At 45.3% G+C, this 11,571-nt stretch overlaps 1 protein-coding gene across 4 annotated transcripts in view; it reads right to left on the bottom strand.

Annotated features, from left to right (window-relative positions):
• Positions 1-11,571, bottom strand: part of SLC35E2B (solute carrier family 35 member E2B) — a 52,871-nt gene continuing 41,300 nt past the window's right edge. For all 4 annotated transcript variants that reach the window (XM_073656818.1, XM_073656820.1, XM_073656819.1 and 1 more), the window contains exons 7-9: positions 8,106-8,178; positions 6,737-6,882; positions 1-2,073 (exon numbers count right to left, since the gene is read on the bottom strand). In XM_073656818.1, the coding sequence (XP_073512919.1) occupies positions 1,842-2,073; positions 6,737-6,882; positions 8,106-8,178 (451 nt within the window). In that variant the 3' untranslated portion in view covers positions 1-1,841. The remainder of the gene's footprint in view (positions 2,074-6,736; positions 6,883-8,105; positions 8,179-11,571) is intronic.

Below are 11,571 nucleotides of genomic sequence, written 5' to 3'. Positions count from 1 at the left end.
CACACACACACACACACACTATCACACCTGTGCACAATTAGAGATTTGTAATAAATCCACAGCAAAATTTGCAAGATTACGTGCAGATTTTGCAGCAGATTAATCACTGATTTCACCCCCCAATGCTTTGAAGTGAAATCTGAGACATAAAAATGAATTGTTTTTCCACTTTCTGATACCCCGTCCGCATGTATTGTACTGTAATTCCCTGCAATCTGGCCTTAGACCCCATAATGCAAAAACTGGGAAAGTGTCAGAGAAGCCCTAATCCACCAATGATATCGCAGCATTCATATTATACACTCCCTCTAGTGGTGGCAGCAGAGAGCTACATAATCACTACGTCTGCAGGGGTTTTGGAGCTTTGTGTTAGGCTGCAGCCGTCAGTAATATTAAAGCCTTGTCTGACGGTCGCGCTTGTAGTGAGCACAGATTCTAGTGGATGAAGAAAATGTATTAAAGTGATTAAATACTAATAAATCAATACGTTTTCAAGTAATGCCATTCTCTTCCAAGGCGATAACTGCACCGGACGTACGTAAGGGATAAGATGCTGTACATTCAATATACACGTGTTCACAGGTCAGGGATGTAGGCTTTCTACAAAAAGAAGTTCATAAAAATAGAAAGATTTCTGTACAATCCACAGGTGTGATGTAGGGGGTCATTGGGGTCCTCGTCATCAGTCCTGTAGTCCCCTCCGCAGTCAGGACGGACAGAGAACACTCAGTGAAATCACAAGCAATAAAGGGCGTTCTGTAAAATACAGATGGTTAGGCCGGTCCCAGTATATGGACGTTGTCTGCGCTCATTCACATTAGTAATACATCATTACATTCTACAAAGGTGAACACACATTTTGGCAACATATGATTTTTTTCCGATGGCAGAAGCAATTGTGGTGTCTAATGTGTATGGGGACCTTAGAGGGGTTTTCTGAAGTCAGGCGGCTCTCTCCTCAGACTTATCCTGCCTCGAATCTTCTAACCATGCCTCTCCGAGTGTCACTGACCAGTACTGTTTGCAGCCTGTCCGTCACACCTAAGAGGGAGTGATTAGAAGACCCAAGACAGGACACGTCCTGGGACAAGACAGCTGAACTAATTCCTGCCTCGTAAGCACATGCAACACTCGGACCCCCAACGTCCTGATATCTGGGTCATTAATGCCAGATCGGTGGGGGTCCAGCGCCCAGTAACCCCACTGATCGGCTGCTTGCAGCTCTGGCAGTGGCCGGATGGAAACTGTATGGCTCCATAAACTGTATACGGCTGTTCTCAGCTCCTTTTCAATAGTACATTAGGATTCCCCCTATTAGATTCCCTGCGTCATTTTATACCTGGGCTGGAAGAACACCTTTATTGTTAACTTAAACACTATTAGACCAAGAAAAAGATTTTAGCAATATAAAAGCATTGAAAACTGGGCAAAATGTTACAGCTAGTATACTCCATATTGCCTGGTCCCTACGTACATCCGCTAGCTCTGCATTGCTGTTTGCGTTCATCTCCATAGTGGTACGTCCCTCATTGCGGCCACTGGTATGGCTTCACAATAACCATCTGTCCATCACTGGTCTTTTAGGAACATGCGATGTGTCACATAACCACAACTGATGCTCTAAAATAACAGCCTGAAATTCTGGGAAAATGGAAAAATATCAGGTATTATTTGTACCGAGCTCCTCCGATGCCCAAATCCAGAACTCCAGTCACTGCAAGATCTTCAACAACTACCTCCCGGTGACGGTGACATGATGGCCGCCCTATGGCATCAGAGCAACAGTTATTATTTGTGTCAATGGCAGAGGAACAATGGCCGTCATCACAGCAGATCCCTTGTTATTTCTCGTGTGATTTTTGGTCCTGTCCTATTAGTGGTTCGGAGTCCTCGCTGGTGAATGAGGCGGTCATCATTCGGATGGATTCTCGTTGGTGCTGCCTCGCTTGGTTGTAGAGCAGGACACCAATGATCACCAACACGGTTCCAATGGCAGAAAGGCTGGTGATTTTATTCCCAAAAACAATAATACTGAGCCATATAGAAAGTGCGTGCTTCACAGTGCTGGCGACGCTGAAACACAGAGACCACCGGTCAGCAAAGGGTTCTACAATCAGGTTGTGTGCACAGTAAAAACTTATATTTTATATATTATTTTCAGCTGTATCAGAAAACGTAAGATTTGTTGTGTTCCCAAAACATTCTCAGTGGCCCTATACAAAAAAACAAGACAAAAGCTATGATGCCGGTGTGAAATGGGCCTAAGTGCCTATTCAGACGTCTGGTTTTCCCAAGTACAGTTGTGCTCAAATGTTTATATACCCCGGCAGAATTTTTCCTTTCTTGGTCTTGTTTCAGAGAATATGAATGATAACAAAAAAAACTTTTTCTCCATTCATGGTTATTGGTTGGGTGAAGCCATTTATTGTCAAACTACTGTGTTTTCTCTTTTTAAATCTTAATGACAACCAAAAACATCCAAATGATCAAAAGTTCACATACCCTGGTGATTTTGGCCTGATAACATGCACAGAATTTGACACAAATGGGTTTGAATAGCTACTAAAGGTAACATCTTCACCTGTGACCTGTTTGCTTGTAATCAGCGAGTGTGCATAAAAGCTGAGTGAGTTTCTGGGATCCAGACAGACTCTTGCATCTTTCATCCAGCCACTGATGTTTCTGGATTGTGAGTCATGGGGAAAGCAAAAGAATTGTCAACGGATCTACGGGAAAAGGTAGTTGAACTGTATAACACAGGAAAGGGATACAAAAAGATATCAAAGGAATTGATAATGCCAGTCAGCAGCATTCAAACTGTGATTAACAAATGGAAAATCAGGGGCTCTGTAAAAACCAAACCACAGTCAGGTAGATCAACAAGAATTTCAGTCACGACTGCCAGTAAAATTGTTCGGGATGCAAAGAAAAACCCACAAATAACATCAGCTGAAATTCAGGACTCTATGAAAACTAGCGGTGTGGCTGTTTCAAGATTCACAATAAGGAGGCACTTGAAGAAAAATGGGCTGCATGGTCGAGTCGCCAGAAGAAAGCCATTACTGCGCAAATGCCACAAAGTATCGCACCTACAATACGCCAAACAACACAGAAACAAGCCTCAAAACTTCTGGAGCAAGGTAATTTGGAGTGATGAGTAGTGTTGAGCGAGTATGTTCTATTAACCCTTTCGCCGAGTATGCTCGGGCCGAGCTCCGAGTATTTACAGCTGCTCGGTGATTAGGATAAATCGCTCCCATGTGCATGATTTGCAACTGTTTGACAGCTTTATTACATGTGAGGAATGTCTATTTCTTACACATTCTTCACAAGTAATAAAGCTGTCAAACAGTTGCAAATCATGCGATTTAACCTCATCACCGAGCAGCTATAAATACTCGGAGCTCGGCCCGAGCATACTCGGCCAGAACATACTCGCTCAACCCTAGTGATGAGACCAAAATTGAACTTTTCGGCCAGAACCATAAATGTTACATTTGGAGAGAAGTCAACAAGGCCTATGATGAAAGGAACACCATTCCTACAGTAAAGCATGGAAGTGGATCGCTGATGTTTTGGGGATGTGTGAGGTACAAAGGCACAGGAAACTTGTTAAAAGTTGAAGGAAAGATGAACGCAGCATGTTATCAGCAAATACTGGAGGCAAATTTGCTCTAATCAGCCCAGAAGCTGCGCATGGGACTGTTGAGGGAGGGCACCAACGTGCTTGGACTAGGACGTACTTGGACGATCCAACAGGACAAGGATCCAAAACACAAGGCCAAGTCGACCTGTCATTGGCTACAGCAGAACAAAGTGAAGGTTCTGGAGTGGCCATCTCAGTCTCCTGACCTCAATATCATTGAGCCACTTTGGGGAGATCTCAAGCGCGCAGTTCATACCAGACAGCCCCGGAATTTACAGGAACTGGAGGCTTTTTGCTAAGAAGAATGGGCAGCTTTACCATCTGAGAAAATAAAGAACCCCATCCACAACTACCACAAAAGACTTCAAGCTGTCATTGATGTTAGAGGGGGCAATACATGGTATTAAGAACTGGGGTATGTGAAATTTTGATCAGGGTCATTTGGATGTTTTTGGTCGTCATTAAGATTTAAAAAGAGAAAACACAGTAGTTTGACAATAAATGGCTTCACCCAACCAATAAGTATGAGTGAAGAAAAAGTTTTTTTGTTATCATTCATATTCTCTGAAACAAGGCCAAGAAAGGAAAAATTCTGCCGGGGTATGTAAACTTTTGAGCACAACTGTATGTCTTATCGACAGATGGATTATACTGGGTACTGGTTCTATAGAGTTGTTCACATGATATATAATTATTATTATAATAAAATAAAAATTAGATATATTATATACATACACATATATATTTTTTTATTTTGATATATATATATATATATACACACACACACACAGAGTACAGACCAAAAGTTTGGACACACCTTCTCATTTAAAGATTTTTCTGTATTTTCATGACTATGAAAATTGTACATTCACACTGAAGGCATCAAAACTATGAATTAACACATGTGGAATTATATACTTAACAAAAAGTGTCAAACAACTGAAAATATGTCTTATATTCTAGGTTCTTCAAAGTAGCCACCTTTTGCTTTGATGACTGCGTTTCACACTCAGGCCATTCTCTTGATGAGCTTCAAGAGGTAGTCACCGGAAATGGTTTTCACTTCACAGGTGTGCCCTGTCAGGTTTAATAAGTGGGATTTCTTGCCTTATAAATGGGGTTGGGACCATCAGTTGTGTTGTGCAGAAGTCTGGTGGATACACAGCTGATAGTCCTACTGAATAAACTGTTAGAATTTGTATTATGGCAAGAAAAAAAGCAGCTAAGTAAAGAAAAATGAGTGGCCATCATTACTTTAAGAAATGAAGGTCAGTCAGTCCGAAAAATTGGGCAAACTTTGAAAGTGTCCCCAAGTGCAGTTGCAAAAACCATCAAGCGCTACAAAGAAACTGGCTCACATGAGGACCGCCCCAGGAAAGGAAGACCAAGAGTCACCTCTGCTTCTGAGGATAAGTTTATCCGAGTCACCAGCCTCAGAAATCGCAGGTTAACAGCAGCTCAGATTAGAGACCAGGTCAATGCCACACAGAGTTCTAGCAGCAGACACATCTCTACAACAACTGTTAAGAGGAGACTTTGTGCAGCAGGCCTTCATGGTAAAATAGCTGCTAGGAAACCACTGCTAAGGACAGGCAACAAGCAGAAGAGACTTGTTTGGGCTAAAGAACACAAGGAATGGACATTGGACCAGTGGAAATCTGTGCTTTGGTCTGATGAGTCCAAATTTGAGATCTTTGGTTCCAACCACCGTGTCTTTGTGTGACACAGAAAAGTTGAACGGATGGACTCTACATGCCTGGTTCCCACCGTGAAGCATGGAGGAGGAGGTGTGATGGTGTGGGGGTGCTTTGCTGGTGACACTGTTGGGGATTTATTCAAAACTGAAGGCATACTGAACCAGCATGGCTACCACAGCATCTTGCAGCGGTATGCTATTCCATCCGGTTTGCTTTTAGTTAGACCATCATTTATTTTTCAACAGGACAATGACCCCAAACACACCTCCAGGCTGTGTAAGGGCTATTTGACCAAGAGGGAGAGTGATGGGGTGCTACGCCAGATGACCTGCCCTCCACAGTCACCAGACCTGAACCCAATCGAGATGGTTTGGGGTGAGCTGGACCCCAGAGTGAAGGCAAAAGGGCCAACAAGTGCTAAGCATCTCTGGGAACTCCTTCAAGATTGTTGGAAGACCATTTCCGGTGACTACCTCTTGAAGCTCATCAAGAGAATGCCAAGAGTGTGCAAAGCAGTCATCAAAGCAAAAGGTGGCTACTTTGAAGAACCTAGAATATAAGACATATTTTCAGTTGTTTCACACTTTTTTGTTAAGTATATAATTCCACATGTGTTAATTCATAGTTTTGATGCCTTCAGTGTGAATGTACAATTTTCATAGTCATGAAAATACAGAAAAAACATACATACATACATACACACATACATATATACATACATATACACTGTTCTTTTTAAAGCACCACTCCAGCAGCTTTTTTTTCCCCCATTTTACCACAGGAGTGGTGCCATAATCTAAGTTCTCTGCCCGTTTTATACTTATCAGCCGCCTTCTTCATCTGTTAATTGGCGCCGCTCTGGTCAGTCTTCAGCAGTTTGTGACCTGTCGGATCCCTCTAATATTTGCTGGGTGATCCAGAGGTCACAACTCAATGTGAATCTACGAGGCCAGAACAAGACTCTCATAGATTTACACTGACAGCTTGTGATCGTTACCTCTAACCTCCGGTCAGTCAGAAGATGACGCCACGTGCCCGGGAAGAGCTGAAGAAGGCAGCTGGGAACGTATAAAACTAGGGTCAGAGAACTTACATTAATGGCACCACTCCAAAGCTGAGATAAGAAAAAAAACTGCTGGAGTGGTGCGTTTGATAAGAGAAAACCGGATGCCACAATGTTGGTAAAAACTGAGACCAAACACCAATGAAAGTGAGAAGCCTAAATCTACTTTTAGCACATTTTATTGTATTTTCTCCTCCTTACCACAATGGGTCTGTCCTTTTCCATCCATCCACTAATTGTCCAGTCTGTAGATACCGGGTCTCGGCTTGCTTTGTCACGCTTGTAGACATTTACATTATATAGACACACACAATATTGTCAGTTTAATACCTGAATGTGACGGGGGATATCTTCCCCATTAGTGCATACGCTGTGATGCTTTGTAAGTGGAATAAGACCCCGTCGATGAGAAGTAACACAATGATGTCCCAGGTGTAGCTGAATCTTCTCCCGTTTCTCCCAATCAGTGGCATGTCCTACGGCAAGCAGATACAAAGCCAATAAGACCTGAATGTCTGGACTGTCTACACCTATCTACATAAATTGTAGAGAAAACAACAATGAATTACCCTTATAGATTCCATCACTTTTAAGGGAGTATGTCAGTACAAAATGACTGTTCAAACCAAGCACAGGCTGCTCGTGTGGTCGAACAGTTCAGCACCCCTTTCATCTACTTATTTCCCATCATTCTTCGCCCTCCTCTTTCTCCTATAAAGCCAAAGCTGACAGTCCAACTAGAGCGGGGTGTAGACAGAAAAAAATAAAATCTTGCAATTTTAACACTAATCACTAGGCTAACTTCCTGCAGTAATCGACTGACCCTACTGAAGTATTTAATGAGCGTGTATGAGTTAGGGCAAAGGTGATTATGAAAGGAGGGGGAGGAGGTGAGCTGTGATATCACCTTTTATGAATGGTGGATCCTGTGTTATCTAATGTCTATAAAAATGTTATATGTCTTATATAAAAAAAAAAAATGTCTTCAACATAAAAACCTGATTTAAACAATAGGGCAGTGTTACCTTTTCTTCTTAGTTTATAAACAATAGGCTATCTCGTCTTTACGACACTACCTAGTTTTTTATAAAGGATGCCAACAATATCCATCTCCATATTCTTGTGTGACAACACCCAGTCTTGCAAAATAATGATGGGTATCATCCTTCCTAATCATGTGATCCATCCCTTCCTATTGGTAATTACTGCATCAGGCACAACGAAAATCTCGCTCTTTTCATGGTCATTGAGTGTGAGGGTTTATATCGCATTATTTTGTATATGTTGATCTTCTGCTTGGAACGCTCCTCTGATGAAGGGCTTTGACTTGTGCCCCTTTATAGACAGTCTTTTGGATGACTACCCGGTGTATAGGTAAATGGGGTCTGTATTTTGCTCCTATACCTTCACACTTTACCCCAACAGAGGCCATAAGACGCTCTTTTAGCCTTTGTCAAGTTATTGGGGGGCCCAAGGATCAGTCAGTAAACGTGTTGAGCTAAAAGACTGCAGCAACAACCTCTGATAGCAATGAACAGGCTGAACCCTGATACTCATAATTCTGCTATGTGCATTACACCTAATGGTGCACGGCTTTACGACACTATGGCGTGACACTGCAGCAAATGTTGTAAAAGCGGAATTCGGGTGAGATTTTACTGCTGTGACAGTTCATTTGTTTCCACAGTCCATTACTTACCATCAGGAAAATCCACGTTGGGACTAATAAGATCACAGCTGCTGCACTGGTGTAAAACTGCAGTTCAGGCGGTCTGCAAAAAAAAAATAATAAAACTTCTTAATTTTCAAAACACGGAAAAAAGGAGATTTTTGTGTACTCACCGTAAAATCTCTTTCTCTTAGCCTCTAATTGGGGGACACAGGACCATGGGTGTTATGCTGCTGTCCACTAGGAGGCGACACTATGCATAATCTGAAAAAGATTAAGCGTGGCTCCTCCTCTGCAGTGTACACCCCTGGACGGATCAGCCTTCTCCAGTTTTGTGCAAAAGCATTAGGAGGAACGTAACATGGATAACATAACCATTAACCATGCCTATAAGAAGGCAACTATGTACGAGCTCAAACAAAGACAATATGAGAACTTAACATAACAACGGCCTGGAACAGGCGACAGGGTGGGAGCTGTGTCCCCCAATTAGAGGCTAAGAGAAAGATTTTACGGCGAGTACACAAAAATCTCCTTTACTCTGTCGCCTCATTGAAGGACACAGGACCATGGGACGTCCCAAAGCAGTCCCTGGGTGGGAAGCAATGGACGAATATTGTGTAGACGGGTCCCTACAATTGGGGTACCGCCGCCTGCAGAACACGTCTGCCCAGGCTCGCGTCTGCTCAGGATTGGGTATGAACCCTGTAGTGATTGGTAAATGTGTGTAGACTAGTCCAGGTGGCGGCCTTACACACTTGTTGTGCCGAGGCCTGATGGCGAATGGCCCAGGAGGCCCCTACCGCATGTGTAGAGTGTGCCGTAATACCTGCTGGAAGAGGAGAATTTTTGAGGTGGTAAGCCTCTTGTATGGTGGATTTGATCACCTGGCAAGGGTAGCTTTGGAAGCTGGCAGACCCTGGCGCCGCCTTCCAGAAGAAGGAAAAGAGAAACAGACTTCCGGAAGGGCGCAGTCCTAGACACATAGATACGCAGTGCCCTGACAAGGTCAAGCGTATGCAGAGCCTTCTGTACTCTATGAACCGGGACCGGACAGAGGGATGGCAGTGAAATTTCCTCATTGAGGTGGAAGTTGGACACAACCTTAGGAAGGAAGGATGGGACCGTACGGAGAACAACCTTGTCCTGGTAAAAAAAATAAAAAAAACAGGAAGGGCCGTCTGCAGGAGAGTGCTGTGAGTTCAGACACCCTGCGTAGCGAGGTGATTGCCACTAGGAAAAACCACTTTCTGGGATAGAAGGTGGAGTGGGACTTCACTAATGTTTCCTGCAATGTTGTCAGCACCAGGTTGAGGTCCCACGTTTCTAGTGGCCGTCTGTAGGGGGGAACCAATCGGGAAACCCCCTGAAGAAATGTCCTTACTTGCGGCTTGTTAGCAATGCACTTCTGAAAAAGCACTGAGAGAGCTGACACCTGGCTCTTAAGGGAGGCCAGGGACAGTCTGGCCTCCAGACCCGGTTGGAGAAACCCAAGTACCCTGGGGAGGGAATAAGGGAATGGGTCTGTCCACGAGATTCGCATCAGGTAAAGAAGGCTTTCCAGGTACGGTAATAAATATTAGCAGAGGTTGGCTTCCGTGCCCTGACTATGGTTGCAATGACGTGCGGCGAGAACCCTGACTGGGTTAGAACCCAAGTCTCAATGGCCACGCCGTCAAATTGAGGGCCCCTGAGTTCTGGTGGTAGAACGGGCCTTGTGACCGAAGATTCGGGCGGTCGGGGAGAGGCCAGGGGACGTCTGCTGTGAGCTGTACGATGTCAGCGTACCATGTACGTCTGGGCCAGTCCGGTGTGATTAGGATGGTTGGAACTCCCTCTTGCTTGATCTTCCTCACCACTCTGGATATCAGGGGGAGAGGTGGAAAAAAATGTACAGGAGCTGGAAATGGGTCCAGTCCTGAACCAGGGGGTCCGATCCTAGCGCCCGCGGGTCATGTGTTCTGGCCATGAAGTTGTAGACCTTTGTATTGAAGTGGGATGCCATTAGGTCCACGTCCGGAGTCCCCCAGCGATGGCAGATCTGGCGAAAAATTTCGGGATGGAGAGACCGCTCTCCCGAACCCATTGCTTGCCGACTGAGGAAGTCTGCTTCCCAGTTGTCCACACCCGGAATGTGGACCACAGAGAGAACCAAACCTGTGTCTTCCGCCCAGTGGAGAATGTGTGTCACTTCTCGCATCGCCTGGGCACTGCGGGTCCCCCCATAGTGATTCACATCACATTGTCCGACTGTACTCTGATGTGAGAGGCTGCCAGTAAGTGATGGAAGGCTCTCAACGCCAGGAGGATGGCATGAATTTCCAAGATGTTGATGGGCATGGTCGCTTCCGCTGGGGACCACTTGCCCTGTGCTCTGTGGTGTAAGTGCAATGCACCCCAACCCGTCAGGCTCACGTCGGTGGTCAGAACCTTCCATTGACCCGTGAGAAAGGATTTCCCCTTTGTTAGTGAGGTTGGCTTGAGCCACCAGTGCAGGGACTTCCTGGTTGACGACGTCAGCTGTAACTCCCTGTCGAGAGAAAAAGGGGTTCCTGTCCCACGACTTGAGGATGGGTAGTTAGAGAGGCCTGAGGTGAAGCTGGGCAAATGGGACCGCTTCTATTGCCATCATCCTGTCGAGGACTCTCATGGGAAACCGGAGAGATCGAGGGGGTTTGCTGAGGAGGGTGTAAACTCCTAGACGGAAAGGCAGTGCCTTGTCCTTGGGAAGGAGCACTACACCTCTGAAGGTGTTGAATAGCATTCCCAGGAAGGTCAGAGATCGACTCGGGGTTGGTGATGACCTTTGTAGGTTGACTAACCAGCCCAGGCGACTCAGAGAGTGTCGATTGTGATTGAGACGCTGAGTTCGTAGTCCTTGAAAGTAGGAGCCTTGATAAGGAGATCGTCCAGGTATGGAACGACTACTATGCCTCTGGAGTGCAGGACGTCCATGGTGGCTGCCATGACTTTGGTAAACCCTCTGGGAGCCGCGGCAAGTCCGAACGGGAGAGCCACTAACAGGTAGTGGTCCTGGTCGATTGCGAACCTGAGAAATCTCAGATGGGTGGGTGCAATTGATATATGCTGGTATGCGTCTTGTAGGTCTATGGAGGCGAGAAATTCTCCCTTCTCCATGGACGCAATGATGGACCGAAGGGACTCCATGCGGAAGTGAGGTACCCGTACATATTTGTTGAGCTGTTTTAGGTCCAGTATGAGCCGTACGCCGCCTCCTTTCTTGGGGACTGCGAATAGATTGGAGTAGAACCCTCGGAAGCGCTCGGCCGCGGGGACCGGTACTATGACTCCTGCTTGAAGAAGCGAGGAGACCGCTTGGCGGAAGGCACGAGCCTTGGCTTGCGGCTTTGGGGGAACAGAAAGAAAGAGTCTGTTTGGTGGGTTGGAAGTGAACTCTATCTTGTATCCCGAAGACACTAGTTCCCTGACCCACCTGTCTTCTGTAATAGGGAGCCAGACTTAATGAAAGAGCAAA

Source organism: Phyllobates terribilis, unplaced genomic scaffold (genome assembly GCF_046119375.1).
Source record: "Phyllobates terribilis strain yellow unplaced genomic scaffold, ASM4611937v1 Scaffold_12__6_contigs__length_324123572, whole genome shotgun sequence".
Lineage (NCBI taxonomy): Eukaryota > Metazoa > Chordata > Amphibia > Anura > Dendrobatidae > Phyllobates > Phyllobates terribilis.
This window is presented reverse-complemented; position numbering and strand designations above follow the sequence as displayed.